Below are 16,573 nucleotides of genomic sequence, written 5' to 3' on the forward strand. Positions count from 1 at the left end.
TAAAGGTTTTGAAGATTCCGCTATTAAAAATTGATCCTAGCATGATGCTAATTATTCCAACATCCTCAGACCTTTCCAGGTCTGACCTGTGTTTTCTATGAATAGTAACCCCCCACCCTACCCCCCACCCCCAGGTGTTCATTCCTCAATTGCAAATCCAGGCTGTTGTTGAGCTCAGGTGGCACATGCTAACTTGTCCTACAGAACGCCCATGTGTCTTGTTTGAAGTGAGCTTGGCTCTAGGAAACAACCTCCAGGTTTTGACATCAAAACCAAGAATCAAGCCCCCTAATGGGCACCCCACTGTGGGCTAGAATTAGCGGGCTTACTTCTCTAAATGCCGGCGCCTCAGAGGATGAGATGGAGGGTGGAAAGCGTGTAAGGTAGGGGAGGAAGAGCGAGGATAGGAGGGAAGGAGGAGGGAGAGCAGAGATGGACTGGTACACCAAAGAAGGATGGTGAAAGAGGAGGGAAAGAAGTGCAGGGATTTACCAGGAGAGAGGTGTGTTTTAAAGGAAACCAGTCAGTATATTCACATCATCGTGCACATACTGCTTGTGTATTGACGTGCAGTATATGCAAGATACAAGCAGGACTATTTGTACTAAGCAAAATGCTCACTAGACGGACTGTGTCTGTGCACACACATGACAGGGGAACATGAATGTGTTCCCGTGTGCAGGATTGCACGCTTTCATTCTTGCATGTAAGCATGTAACAGACATAAAACGGGACAGAGAGCCTCTGTAGAGACAGACAGCAGTGAGTGCCTGCAGCAAGCTCAGAGCTCGCGGGATAATGCATACTCGCTCCTTGCCGTACCAGAGAGAAGGTGACACCAGTCAATCCCATTCTGACAGGGCAGCTGAGATAATAGCTTGCTTTGATTCCTTGCAATAACTCCTGCCAATCAAAATGAAAGGCATCGTGATTGCTGGGAACCACAAGTGTGTGCGTTTGCGAGTCACAGGGAGCTTACAGTATGTTATAGTATTGCTGGAAGATAATTGGAGGCAAATTGTGGTTATGTATTTTAAAGGCATTGTTATGCTTTGTTTTATTGTTCAAGAGAAAACACAAGAGATGGATGGCAGGAGAGACAAGTGCAGAGCTTTTACAGATCATCTGTGCTATGATAATGTCTGCAGGGGGTGTATGTGTGGTGTGTGTGTGTGTGTGTGTGTGTGTGTGTGTGTGTGTGTGTGTGTGTGTGTGTGTGTGTGTGTGTGTGTGTGTGTGAGAGAGAGATGAGTGTGCGAGCAACTTGGCCCATTTTTCGACTGTTTGCTGTCAGGGGTCAGTGGGCGGTCTGTGTGAGCGTGTGTGTGTATGTGTGAGCGTGTGTGTGTGTGTGTGTGTTTGCATGCAAACTGCTCTGTGCATGTGCATGCATGTGGGGAATGAGGAGGGTGAATTCGGGGCTACGGGAAGGAGTCTTTCAGGTGGAATAAAAGCATTACTGCAGTGGTAGAAAGGTCAGCTGTAAACTTGTATCAGACTAGTGGTGATCACCCTGTGCTGCAGATCTCTGAGGTATTGAGCAGGCACGCTCTAATGGCTTTGATATATGGACTACAGGACTCCCTGAAGAGGTCAATACCGTAGCACTTTGTCTCTATGAGCAATGACCCTCTCAAGCTCCATTTAGAAGCTTTATATCTGCAGGAAATAGGCTGGAAAGGCCTCGGGCAGGGCACGTTGAAAGAGAGCTAATATGAATGAAGTATTTTCTAATCACTTCTTCTGTGCTCTAATCATTGTCCCAATCAATCATTAGTTATGGCGGTATAAGCATATTGCGCCGGACGTTATCAGAAGGAGATTTTGATGTGGTTGAGAGAAGAACAAGAGAATATGAGCTGAACAGAACTAAAAGAGCTGATTTATCACTACTGTATTTTGGAGGGCAATGGCACTGTAAAGACTGGTGTCTAATAGGGTTTCGTCATTACCACAGAATCGCGTGAGTCACAGTGTTTAATGAGAGTGACAGACGTGAGACTCGCCTCCAAATTTGTTGATTTATCTGCAAATTGTCAATGTTGTCTGGAAGAAAGAGATAAAGCGTACAGTAGCTCGAGAAAACAGAAACCACAACTGACAGAACAGAGAGCCATGTTTGATTTTGGCCAATTTCTCTTCAAACGCATCCGGACATAATGGGCACGATCGCGGTCCCTTCTGAGTGTATTGATTTGGAAGCAACCTTTAGTGAGAGAAGCCAAATACTGTTTATGAATGTCTGCTGTAATTGAAATGAGCAGATGTTGCAATATTGTTCCACTGTGCTCAATAACGGGCTTCTTGTGCTATTTTTCTCCTCCACCCTGTCTGTTCAATCCCCTCTTTCCCTTTCATTTCCCCCCGATGGCCCATCCCTCTTCTGCCCTGCTGTCCTCACTACCTTTCCCCTCCACCTTCCTACCTGCTTCCAGACTGTGTGCTCTGTGCTGTGGCTGTGCTGAGTGACTAAGCGGAGCGCTTTGAGCCATGGAGGAGATGGACAGTAAACCCTACCAGCCGTTGTCTAAGGGGCGCCATGAGATGGAGATGTCCTACACCAGCTCGTCTGACGAGAGCGAGGACGGCCGCGCCCACCACCGCTCCTACACTTCACGCGAAACCCTGCCGGACTACACGCATGAGCTACGCCTCACCCTCGGGTCACACCGGGAGAGACAGAGCAACTACAGCCAGGCCCAGCCAGGTACCACGCTTATTGTTTAAGCTGGATGTGTTTACCTTTGAATATATGTTCGCATTTGTACAGTTACTGTATGTGGTCGCAAATGGATACAGGCACAAAGAAACACACATATAGGCAGACACACACACACACACACACACACACACACACACACACACACACAGAGGTCTTTAAAAGAGCCTATGTGAATTACCTATTACAGTCCACAATGAGCCAGAAGGACAGTCGGAGGCAGCCAATTACCTCTTCTCCACGGAGGTGATATTTCTCTCCCACAGCTAAAGTAGGTCAACCCCAAACCTCTCTGGCCTCACCTGGGGTGGAACACCACCCTTCATTACACACACACTCACAGATACAAACACGGGTGGACATAGGCACATGTAGAGGCGCACGTTGACACATACACACCGAAAAATTCTTCCCTGCCGGTGACAGGAGGAGAAATGGGCCAGCGCGTGCTGTGATGGATGGCCCTTATGCAGGTCATGTGTGGCGTTAAGACAGAAGCCGCACCTCTTCAGGAGCAGACCGCTGCGCAGGGTTCATCGTGATCAATAGATACTCTTTCCGCCACCCCAACCTCCTGCTACTCTGCAAGACCTACCCACCATGCTAACAAGCAACATTAGCCATTCATAACAGTTACAACTCCTGACAAGCATGCCGCTCGGGATTTCATGGTTTGAATGCCACCTGCTATGGATTTTGTCGTATTGTTCGCCGCGCAGCAACCCATCGACGGCCGTTAGTCATCATCATGTTGGTTCGATGTCTTCCGTAGCGTTGTGGTGTCAAAGAGCACTTGGCTTTTTCAACAGTTGCTCAGCCTTTCTGTTTCCATACACAAACAACATCCCCCTGCCATCAGTGTCATATGGTAAGGCGCAAAAGACCCCCCAAAGCGGCCTTTGAAATGTCAATGGCAGCCGGTTCTGCGAAGCACATCTGTTCATCTTTGGGCAACGAAGCTATATATAGTATACCCTACCTAAGTAACCAACTGTTAAGGGGGGACGTTGCCTCCAGTGACATTTTTAATGGATTATGGTGTTCCTGACAAAGATCAGACAGTTCGTTTCTCTTCTAATTCCCCACCCATGTTCTTCATATTTCCCTTCATCTTTTAAACTGCCGTATCTCACCCTCTCCTCCCTTCCTTCCTTCCCTCTCTTCTCCTCTCTTCTCCCAGCTGTTTATTTTCCCTAATATTACGAATTCCTCTCTGTCCACTTAATCGCACATCAAGCCTTTTCTCTGCTCTACATTGCCCTGTCTCTACCCAAAATCTCTTTCCATTAGAAAGATACTGTTGATAGATGAATAGCCAGTCAGCTAGACCCACTGCTCTGTTATCTATCTCCAGCACATAAGAGAGTTGACCAAAATAATTAGTTTTGCCTGTTAATTAACTCAAATGAATTAATTTGCACTTTCCAATATTTTGTTTACAAAGCCAGAAATTAGTTACAGTATAAATCTTTGAAGTATTCACAGTCTTACAAGGACTGAATCATTTGAGTATATACGGACCTTCTTACCACCTAATGCATGAAGTTAAACTCCATTTAATACATATATTTTAACAAGAGGGTAAACACAAGGGTTTGGACACAACAAAGTGGGAGAAAAAACACGCAGCTCTATGAATTCTGTTAATATCAGTTGAGCAAATAGGATGAAATTGATTATCGTGTTCTCCAAAATAATGGTAGCCTGAGACCAAAAAGAGAATTTCTATGTAAGTTGTTGTATTATTAATGCACTGATAGACTGCACTACTGTTCGACTGCTAATTATGTCGTATCCACATTTTTACTAAAAAGAGCACTGTCCCTTACTGGCTTATTCAATCCATTTTTTTTAAAACTTTTTTAGAAGAATATAAGCTGTAAAGTAAAAAAATTTTGTGAGTGATAAACATGCAGAGGGTGATGAAATACTTTTTTCAGTTCACATCAGTGTCTGAAGCCCTTCCTCTCAGGTCACACCACATGGTACGGCAACCTAAACGTGGCCTGAGAGATAAAACTTGAGTATACAGCACTTCCTGGTCCCACATTTGCTGTGTGGTAATTTGATTAAACACGTTCATCTAGATGAATTTAAGATATAAACACAAAACTGAAACCTCTGCAATACAGAGCCTTGATATTAGTTAATATGTCAGTCAAAGGCCCTTATCATGGATTTGTGGATATCAAGCACCAGTGTTGCATGCATCCAAACAATAGTCAGTTAATTGAGTACAAAACCATCTGACACATGGTTTCAAGGCCCCTGTAAGTCTGGGGCCCTTGTGCGGTTGCCTTGGTGAGGGGGACTTGTAACAGTAATTAAACCCTTGGGTGAACACAATTTAGATGTGTTTATCTTCCATAACATCCAGGACTGCATTACAATGAAATTATAACCCAGACTGTTTTGGCAGATATTTGCTTATAACAAGTAATAACGACGTTGGGCGAAAGTAGTGTTAAATACATAAATTGTCAATTTTTTGCTGAAATGAGTCGGAAGCGGCAAACTGCAATGGCAGGAAATGGGAAGTTATTCAGAAAATATATTGTCCCTCTAATCACCTGCTAAAATCTCTTTGTGTGTTATGAATTCGTTTCAAAACAAAATGTTTACACGACTTTTCAGTTCACAGTCGATCCATGTTTGTTGCCTTGAGGAAATAGCCTATTTGCTCCTGAATTGCCCTCTTGCAGCCAATTTGAGCTAAACAGAAGTGTGTAGCGGTGACCAATCTTGCGCCGGTTTAATTCCGGCAGAACAGTATGTGAGCCACAGTTGGTCTTGACCCCATCAAACAGGCACAGCAGGATACATCGCTGGTCAATGGAGTGGTCAACAGGGCTGTGGCTTTTATTGAAACACTGTGGTTCGTGTTCAGAGGACCTGACCTAACACAAATATTAACTGCACTAAGTGAGAAGGAGAGGAAGTCTTTCCTTGCTTCGTCTGCATTCGGTGGAGTATATATATGTGGCCTGGCTACAGTGGTATCTGTATAGATTTCAATTTATGCCTTGATTTCTTTGAAATTACATCAGCTCCATCACTTCCACTTATACATTCTAAACAGAAAACTCGAGGAGGTGGCGAGGAAGAAAATTTACTCAACTGCCTCTGCAGGAAAAAAAAAACTAGAACTCAATTGAATTGAATTGAATTGAAGTGTAACCAGAGGACTAACACAGTATATCTGATGTTCTCAGATAACTGGTTGATACTTGGGATTGGAGGGCATTCTAATACCTGAAAGCATAGGGGGCTCAATTTTTCCCTCAGTCTGAGTCAATATTAATAAGGTTTGATCTTTATCTGATCTCTTCACCTCACCAAGGAGAATATAGATGAGATCAGTGCTCTGTTTGAGCAGCAGTTCAATACATCTTGAGCTCAATAACACACATCAGGCAGCATGAACAGGATATAGCTTCCCTGCAAATGGTTAAGAAAAATCGAGGGTGGCATTTTGATTTGGACTTCTGCTGCAAAACTTTTAATAAATGCTTGCTCAAATAACAGCCTGTCCCTTGACATAATTTGGGGTGTGTTCAGTGTTTGGCTTGTAAGTGCTTCCCGCTAACAAACACCTGGTCAGCTTAGTTGCTAAAGCAAATAAAAACACATGCCGGTATTAAAGGCTTTACAGCTCTCAATCTGCATATCTCTCCCTCCTCCTCCTCCTCCTCCTCCTCCTCCTCCAGACTGGGACTTCTGCAAGGCCGGGCAGATGAGGAGCCCAGACTACCACATCCACCAACAGCAGCAGCAGCAGCAGCAGCAGCAGCATCAGGAGGAGGAGGAGGAAGCGTTGTGCTCTGGACCGGTCGCTCATGTCCACAGCCGTGCCTACTCCCTGGGCGTGGGCTCGGACGTGGACACTGAGCCGGAGGTGGACCCGTCTCCAGCTCACGGTCTGCAGCACATGTGGATGCGCGGCCTCAAGTCTGAGCAGAGCTCCTGCCTCACGAGCCGCGCCAACTCCGCCCTCTCTCTCACCGACACCGAGCATGACAGGAAGTCTGAGCCTGACAATGGTGAGTGAAAAATCTCTCCTCTTACTCTGTAAGGGGGGATGGAAGAAGCCCAGGGAGGATAAAACTTCAGCTTTAGCAGACAATGTAGTGCACCTTTGATGATTCGATTTTGTGCATAGAAGCAGCATGCATAATTTCTCTCCTTGACTGTATTTCACGTTACATCCTCACGGCCTCTTATTATAAAGAGAAGTTTCTCACCAACAAATGCAAAGAAAAACAACATATAACATTAAAACTCCTTTCAAGGTTTAAGTTACAGCCTTGGGCAATTACATGATTGAAACTCTCAGTTTTTGAACTAATGCTAATGCTTAAGTTCCTCTCTCTTTGAAGGCTCTTTGATGTGACTAAATACAGAAAATGTGCTATTGGTTATTTAGTCTCTGAAGTGAGCTCGTATTGGAGGTGAAACTGGGGTTAACTGAGGATGGAGCTTGAGGAAAAGTCCGGCGACGAACATCCACAGCATATGGCTTGGAGAAGGATGAATATCCATTGAAAGTGAAAGCCAGATTTTGGTTTAAGGCTTGGAGGAAAAGGAATTGTAGGGGTCGGACATCCACAGTACCTTACTGGCTGCATGAGGGCAGCTGACAACCGACTCTGTGGGAAGACTGTAGCCTGGAAGGAAAGAAAAGTTGAGAGGCGGGGGTGAAGATCTGGGGCCAACTAGAGAAGAGTCTGGGCCGGTGCCAGCTATCTGTCTTGCACTGCTGGGCTTGGCTGGGCTCCCTGCAGATGGAGAGTTAGTTAGGGGTGCACACAAACAAAGACAGAGCTCTCCAACCCATCCCCAAGGGCACTGTCTGTTTATATGCTGCAAAAAAGGTGGAACGTATTCTGTGGCTGAGAAAAGGGAGGGTGATGGAGAAAGAGAGAGAGAGGAAAAAAAGAATAAGAGGGGAATAATAGAGACAGGGATAGCAAAAAATGCTAATGAGAGAATAGAAATGGTAATGTAATGATATAATTAGAATGAGAATAAAAAGGGAATGAGTGGTTGAGGGTAAAACAGGTGAAGGAGAAGCTGATTTAGAATGAGTGGTAGACAAAGATGGTGGGAGAAGGAGACTGGGATCGTGTGAAGAAGGGTTCAGGATGTGCCTGTTTATGTTTGGGATGCACCCAGGGGTGCTGTTTAATGGCAGCCAGATTGGACATGGAGTCAGCCTTGTGCAAAAATCACACGATGGAAGAGGGGAGAGAGTGAGAGAGAGAGAGAGTGGGAGTGCTTGCAGCATTACACAGTAATCAATTTGTGATGGCTGTGTGCATATGGACCAAAGTTATTACCATTTGAGATGAGGGACTCCATCTTTATCCAGGGTCAGAATGAAAGCTGCAAATATGGGGGGTTGGAGGCAGATGGGCACAGAGCAGAGGAAACAGAAGCAAATGAGGATGGATGGAGTCACAGAAGTGAGAGGAGAGGATTTAAAATGTTCAAAGCATTTGGTTTTACTGCGACAATGCACCAGGAAAAGCTGGTTTATGTGTGGATTCCATATGTCACATGAAGTTCTGTGCAGTGTGTCCTCAGGCTCTCCAAACCTTGACACAATCTCAAGAAGACGCTCTTCTTCCTTTTGCTCGCGCTTTACCCCTTACGTCTGTGTTTTCTCTTGCATTGGTATCCTTTGCTTGCCAAGCTGTTTTCCTCTCCTCTCACCGACACCCCATTTATTCTCATCCTCTTCCTGTCCATCTTTCTCTGACACGTGGCCAGGTGTGTCCATGCGTGGCATCCTCTAATAGGAAATGCATTATGGATGTCACATATCTCTCCATCAGCACAACAAAGTCTCACACGCCCCTCTGTTCCCAGCGATAATGAAAGTTAGAGCTACTCGCAAAAAGATGTTGGCGTAAAGGGGCTGAAATCAAAAAGCTAACGTCCCTGCCAAAATGAAAGTGCATTTTAAGTCAGCCCGACCTTGCACTCCCTTTGTCTTCAGAGCTCGCCCCCTCCCAAACCCATTAATGATGTCAGCTTCAAACTGGCAGGAATCCTTTTGTTCCTGGTCTGATTGAAGCTGACAAGTCAATTTAGTCAGTGTGTGTGTTTGTGTGTGTTTGTGTGTGTGTGTGTGTGTGTGTGTGTGTGAGTATGTGTGGATTCAAGTGTGAGAAAAATAGAAAGAGGGAGGGACAGATTAAGAAAGAGTAAAGGAGAAAGAGATTCAGCTTGTGTGTGAAGCCATGTTTGTACAGATGTCTGTCTTTATTCTGTTTCATGTGTGTGTGTGAGTGTGTGTGTGTGTGTGTGTCTGTGTGATAGGGTGATGGTGGTGGGAGGGTGCATGTCCAACTGTGACACCTCCCCTGAGGAAGGCTGGGGGCATTCTCGAGCACCAGTCAGACCTGCTGACAAACTCGGGAAAGCATCAACACCCTGAATTGACGACAGTGCACCGTTAGAACAGAGGAGATTGGCAGTAGAAAGACAACACGTAGTTCAGCTAGAGTTTACTGCTGACACACACACATATGCACACACATACACTATACTTATATGGCCAGAAATATGTGGACACCCATAATACCCATAATAGCCATGTCATTCCAACTGCAGCTATCAAACTAATATGCGTCTATGTGGGGAGGCTATGTTGTGGAACCTGGCTGCAGGGATTTGTCCCCATTCAACCCAAAACAGCATAAGTGAGGCTGGGCAATAAAGCTGGGTGACTCACAGTGCCAGTTCATCCCAAAGGTGTTGGATGTGGATGACGTCAGAGCTCTGTGGAGGCCAGTGACGCTTTTCCGCAGCAAATTCGGACACAGCTTTGTGCATGAGGACACTGTCATATTTAAACAAGTAAGAGCCTGAACTGTTGCCAAAAGGGTGGAAGCACACTATCGTCTGAAATAATGTGTGCTGTAGCAGGAAGATTTCCTTTTTATTGAAACTAAACCAACTAAACTATTAAAAACACCACCAGGACAAAGGTACTTGAGCATCCAAGCTAAGAGGCAGTTAGCTTATTAGCATAACAACTGGAGAAAGGGAGAAACTAGCTAGCCTCACTAGCTAGCTGTATCTTGTTTGTTAACGCACAGACTTTATATAATTATAGGCTCTATAGAGCCTATAATTATATAAAGTCCTGTGCTATATATAGTATATATATATATATATATATATGCTTATACAATGCATGGCATAGACATAAATGGTCTTATCTAACTCTTGGCAAGAAAGAGAGTTAGTGTTTTTCCAAAAATGTGGAAATCTTGAGTCTTCACCAGTGACAATGATGCTTGTGTAGTGGGTGGGAGCGGTGAAATAAATGCTGAGAGAAAGAGAAGAGGAGGGCTGATGGGAGTGGGAGAGAGAGGGAAGGAGGGAGCAGATAGATTTGGTGTCACTCCTCTGAATTACTGCAGTGTGGAATAATAATAAAAAAAAAAAACTACATTAGCTGTATTATCTGGGTTACAACACTGTCCCAAAATGAGATGCTAATTAATTGACCACTTTTTCATTAGTTTAATCAGTTGCAGATTTACTCCAGCCTATTGTCTATCTTTTTAGCTTATCTATTTTCCTCCACTTTTGGGATCGACACATTGGCGTGTAGCAGACTGCCTCGTGGTTTTACATCACTGCACTTTTCATACATCATCCTTGGAGCAGAGAGGGTTCTAAGGCAACTGCAAACAGCAGACCAATGAAAGCCTCTATCACTCATTATGGTAGATAACATTCTGTGCTAAAATGCAAATGTCTGTGTAATTACCATGGCCTGAGTAAGCACTTGATTCTGATTGGCCGCGGGACGTCCATTATTTTTTAAAAACTTGACAACTCGCTTATAACTGTCTGATCACAGTGCTAAATTAATACACTAGAAAGGTTTAAGTGTTCAATTTCTGCCATACACTGCAGATAATGGTTTGAAGAAAATGGGTTTTCAAATTGCCTCAAACATTTACAGTCCCCAAGTTAGCAATCAAGTCTTATGAAAGCAGTGGCACTGAAAAACATGGCTCAGAATGGATGTAATCCCCTGACATGAAGACGTGTTAGCCCTCAGCTGTTGATCTGACCGCGCTGTGACACTGTGTTAATACTGCAAACACAATGACATAAAACCACATTAAAAATATAACCTAGCAGATATAAATAAATAAAGATGTACACCAGTATTCAGGTTTTATTTGGTATTATCTTTATTAGCAGGCTGATAGTAGTAGAATATTCCAAAGCAGGATGTGGCTAAATGAATACTAAAAACCTAAGATCATGTGATGGAGACTAAGTCATTTCAACATGAATAAATGTTCCTTCCACGTTCATTTTAATCAAGCAGTAATTTATTTACACTCGACAGCTTGTGTCTCTAGATTTAAATTTTTCAAACCAATTTCAGGCTATTGATAGTTTTTGTTTCTCAAATCTTAAAATTTGTTGGTTTCACTGTCTTATGTCTTTGTAAATGGAAAACATTTGGGATTTGGGCTGTTGGTCTGCCCAAACAAGTAATCTGAAGACATCACAAAAGGCAATGAGAAATGATGATATACATCTGTCACTTTTTTGTGTGATTAACATTAATCATTTAATCCAAAACAAAATCGTCACATTATCTGATAATGATGATATTGTTGGTTGCAGACATCAACGAATAAGAATATATTGTACATGAAAAAAGTGTCTCATTCACAAATCCTCATATGTTAGAACTTGAAGATGTTTTCAGTGCAGCTTTTAACAACTGTGTTGCACACTCTATCAAAATGTAGGAAAAGGGGCCAGAAGTAATCCCAGTAATTTCAATTTCTCATAATATGCTTGTCCAATAAATGAAAGATAAGAATAATGAATGTTCTCCACCATGAATGACTGTGAAAGTTATTCTGTAACAGAGTAGACACCTGACAGTTTATACTTACCAACTGTAAATGAGCAGAATTACCCCAAAAATAGATTGCTGCCATTAGACCTTCAAATAAAGTTATTTATTTATTTTTTACAGCGTAGCTTTTGTCCTTGCCTTGAAATAAGACAAGCATGAATGTTACCTTAAACGTAAATGTTACATGCCGGCTATAAACTAGGTTGTTCGGGGGCCTGTGGGACGGCACAATGTCATAGAGAGCCCTCATATCCTTTATAAACACGGTCCATTATTTTTATAATGATGTGCCAAAGTTTTGTAGTCAAGTTTGGCCAAGCTGTATTCAAGTAAGTGTTGCAGAAGGTTAGCAAGGGCATGAAGACAAAGGGCTGGAGAGTGGAGTGAAAAACTGACCTTATGGTTTAATGAGCAAGCATACGGCACAGAGAAAGACAAAGAGAGGGCACAGAGAAGATGGGAAGACAGAGGGGCTCGCACAGGACCTTGCACTGGATATTGGGCAGCCATCAGAAAATCTTGGCGAGGTTTTGCTTTTAGACTTTTTTTTTTAAATTTAGCCAGCAGCGACTTGACACATGTTATAGCCATATTTGAAATACCATTCTGATGGACTGATGGAACCCGGTGAAATAGCAACAGGTGTTATACGGAGTTAGTTCTCAGATGGGAATCAGATTTTCAGGACTTCTCCACTCCATGATGCAATTCTGACATTTATTAGGCAACTTGGACTTTTAATTAGATAGTGAGGGAATTACAAATGTTTCCTGTAAGCTCTCTTATCCACAAGTGTCAGATAAGAGCATTTAAGCAATGTGAATGAAATGGGTTTTATGTGTTTTTCCTCCTTCTGATGTCGGAAGACACAAATCTCCTTTTGGCAGCTCTGCAGCCGCGATACTCAGTGGAATCAGGAAAGTACAATGCCCTGAGAGACAGAGACATCCGCAGATGTGCCAGCACAACCACACATATGGAGATGCACAGACACACAAGCTGCATCCCAGCGTCTCCTTTGACCTGCCTGGCGTGCTTGTATGTGCGTGCAAGCGGAGGTCTAAGTGGCAACACCAGGCGAACAGCCGTGTACTCTGACTCCCTTCTTGCCTTCCCAAGGCCCAAGGGGTTTTGCAGGAATGGATTTGTCTATTAGCTCGTAAAGAACATTGCTCAGTGCCATATCGATCATCTGAGCTGTAACGTTTAGGGTCTTTAAGTTGTAGAGTTGATCTAGTGGTACACAGACTCCCCTGGCTATTTTACCAGAGTGAGAGATGATCAACTTAACCCTGGTGCTGCGCTTGGCCAGAGGAAACGCTATAAACACGTCCGCTGGAGCCAGGAACCGTTTTTATTGAAATACCCATTCAGCCATCCAGGAGAGGCTGAAGAGCTCCCATGAATCCGCCAGGTGCCTTATTGTAGCAACAGCGCAGTTGTGCGGTTTTCCTCTTCTTTAATAGCAGTCTCATCACATAGTTAGCCATGCAGGCTTCTGTTCTTGACAAGCTGTCAGAATGTTGGACCCCGCCCTGTTGTCCTAATGATGGACCTTTGCAGCTCACTGATCCGAAAGAAGACCTACTGGACTGTACTACTGGTTGATGGGGGGTTAGGGATGTGTGTGCGTGCATGTGTGTGCTTCAGGGAGAGACAGAAAAGAGAGAGAGGGGGATAATTTTCTGTCTGTCTCCGTGAATGCCCCTCCTCCATTCTCATCTCGCTGCCATGGCAACAGTCATCAAATCAGAGCATCAGCCGTAGCTTTCATCTCACACTGTCCACTGGCTGCCTACAGGCTGTCTGTATACATAAACTCTGTGATGTTTCCATCACAGGGTCCAGCCGCTACTTGCTTTTTAATAAGCGGTCACATCCCGTACAATTCCGCGATCACCTACACAGCAGAGGAGGTGAGAGGCGAGCTGATTTTTTCTAATGAACAGTTGAATAAGCGGGCTTAAAACTGTTTTTAGCTCCCAGCGCTGTTGGAGTATTAAAATGAGAGGAGAGCATGCTGAGTGGCACATGAATAAGCTCACAGCAGAAAGGAACAATAGCCCTGAGAGTGTACCGAGAGATTAGTGCAAATCAGAGTATTCTGAATTGGGGGAGATGGGGGCAGAGAGGGGGCGGAGGACACATAGGTGTCTGTATGGACACACACACTTAAATGCCCACACACGCTCGTGCTGTTTTGTCTTTTGTGTGTGTGTGTGTGTGTGTGTGTGTGTGTGTGTGTGTGTGTGTGTGTGTGAGGGGTCAGAGGGGTATGTACTTTGGAGGGGTGGTAGAAATGCTGAATTTTTCTGAATCGAAATTTTCCTCTGTTTTTTCTTTTAGCTAAGATTTTTGCATGCAAGCGTAGAGGAAAGATGCAGGTTTCTATGAATGGGAAACTACAAAGCTTAACCAAACAATGATGGAGAAAGGAAAAGAAAAGTAAGCAAAGCAAGACCTTTATATCCTGCACAATAACCTCCTCAGGGTGCATGAATGGGAGCTGTCACCGAGCAGGTTTCTGCTGTGGAAAAAAATCTTGTCTGAATAACAAACCTACAGTTTCATTAATATTCTTTTAATCACAATTGTCATCTGAGCCTGCATAGGGATGTAAATGCCAAGAGGATGTCAGCGATAGTAGTAATGACAGCGCAGTGGTTTCCCCGCCATTAACAATTGCTGCCATTTTAGTTTAACTGCTTGTAGTAATGGCTGCTCCTCCGCCGCAGCCGTCGTGATACTGCCAGGGACACTTCTGCCATAGCTGCCTCAGTGCCAGTGTTAAAGGCTGCCATCACAGCCGTGGTGCCAGTAGTAAAGGCTGTTGTTACATGGCACGGTGCCCTGAGCCTGTCAGACCTCCAGGGTGTGTACACCACCTGTCATTATCAGCTCTCAGCCCTGGCAGCTACGGACAGATAATGGTCCACTGGGTCTCACCCAACAATCTGCTGACCAGTATGAGTACTGCTGCTTGGACGGCTGGACACCTACACACACACATGCCCGTGTGTGCGTGTGCACATACACGCACACACAGACATTAAAGTTCTCAGGCGGTACCGGGACTTCAGCGCAGAACAAACTGTCCACACCTAAGAAGAAAAAATAACTTTTTAAGTGAGGTATGAGTTGAAGCATAAACCAAAATGAGAAATAACACAAGTGATATATGAGCCTATTTCACTCATTCACTTTGCCCTGGGATGGACTCCTTCTTCTCACTGGAGAATTGTCTGTATGATTTATTGGATTGGATTGCAACCTTTGTCACAGGCTGCTTTTAATTGAAAAAGCCACAATAGGACTTTGGAAAGCCATTAATTGTTACGGTTAATTAAGGTAAACATTAAATGAAGAGAGTTTTAATTGGTTTCTCTTGATGAGGGTAGGGATCTGGGGTGACCAGAATCTGCATATGTAAATAACTGAAAACTCCTCCAGGCCTTGGCTTAACTCTCTCCGCCTTAGAGTCCTCCCTCTCTTTCTTTCTGTGTTTTTGTTTATTTTCTTCTCCGTTTCCGCCACTGTCTCTCTCCTCTCTGTCTCTTTTCTTACACACACACACACACACACACACACACACACACACACACACACACACACACACACACACACACACACCAGAGACTCACACACCTTGGCCCCAACCATGCTGTCAGCAATACAAATGGGATGCTTTTGTCAAGTGACATTGATGTGATGTATGTACATGCTAAATGCTAAACTGGCGCTCCCTGAAGGGATACATTTGTTATGATGAGACGTGACAGATTGGCATAAGACATCACCTTCGTATTTACAATATATGGAATTATTCCAAGGTCCCCAACATCTGAGCAGACTGCGTTTTATTTTTAGCATTTTATTTTTAAAAGAGGAGGCTTTGTTGATACGCGTGTGCCCACTGGTGCTCATCATAGCATTCTTGATTGACCACTTTCTCCTCGCGCTTAAGATTCATTTGTATGCTGTCACACCGTGGCAAGGATTGCAATGTGCGTGCGGAAAAAAAAATCACAAAGATGTCAAATAGTAGAGTCTTTTTTTCTTTTTTCCCACTTTTTTTTCTTTTTTTTATTGCATATTCTCTGAACAGCTGCTACCTGTGCCAGAGGAGAGGGCGTTAATAGCGCACCCATTCACTTTGCTAGATAGATCGCCCTAACACCAGATAGATAATCATGCCGTTAAATAAATAGCTTCTTAAAATGCTTCAGAATACCACTAAAAGCATGAGCATTTTATGGGTGACTTGGGAAAAGAGAGTGGTGGTGTTAAGGGGGAGGGGGTGGGGGGGTGGGGGGTGGAAACAGAATCTGCATTGTGGCTTCTGAGCTTGAAAGTGTGTGTGAATTTGTATGTGTGTGTGGATGAGGCGAGCAGACAATTGAGCAGACTGCTCGGTCACCCGGTCATCCTGCTGCAGTAGACAAGCGTCTCATGGCCAATGCAGGGGCTCTTGCCAGTGTTTCACAAAAACTGAATGTGCTAGTGCCGTCCAAACAGATGCTCAATGCCATTTCCAGATAGTGTTTATGTGTGTGCGCGTATGGTGGGGTTGGGTGAGTGCGTGCGTGCGTGTGTGGATGCACACGCTGTATTTGCTTCCAAGTGAGTGTGCACTTTGTATTCATATCTGTGCGTGAGTATATTTTGCTCCAAACAGATGTTTTCTCCAATGTGTGTGTACGAGCTGAATCAGATCAACACCAGCCGAGGCAGTGAGTCTGGCCAAGGTGGATAATATTCACTGCACGCTTTGGCCAATATTACACACACACACACACACACACTGAACACTGAAGAGACTTAGTAGAGCAAGATGTAGAAAGAGCAGATGCAGGAAAACCTTTACATTAAACTTACTGTAACATTTTAAGCTTTAGCTGACTCAATAGGATAAGTAGAAACAAGAGTAGATTAACTCAACATGAATCATCATG

General features: G+C 44.1%; 1 protein-coding gene across 1 annotated transcript in view; it reads left to right on the plus strand.

Annotated features, from left to right (window-relative positions):
* Positions 1-2,490: 2,490 nt before the first annotated feature.
* Positions 2,491-16,573, plus strand: part of LOC111226769 (teneurin-1-like) — a 155,255-nt gene continuing 141,172 nt past the window's right edge. Inside the window, 4 exon segments of the mRNA XM_022752080.1 lie at positions 2,491-2,707; positions 6,278-6,287; positions 6,566-6,787; positions 8,588-8,621. Of these exon segments, the coding sequence (XP_022607801.1) occupies positions 2,491-2,707; positions 6,278-6,287; positions 6,566-6,787; positions 8,588-8,621 (483 nt within the window).

The sequence above is a fragment of the Seriola dumerili genome, unplaced genomic scaffold (genome assembly GCF_002260705.1).
Source record: "Seriola dumerili isolate Sdu_G_001 unplaced genomic scaffold, Sdu_1.0 BDQW01000161.1, whole genome shotgun sequence".
Taxonomy (NCBI): domain Eukaryota; kingdom Metazoa; phylum Chordata; class Actinopteri; order Carangiformes; family Carangidae; genus Seriola; species Seriola dumerili.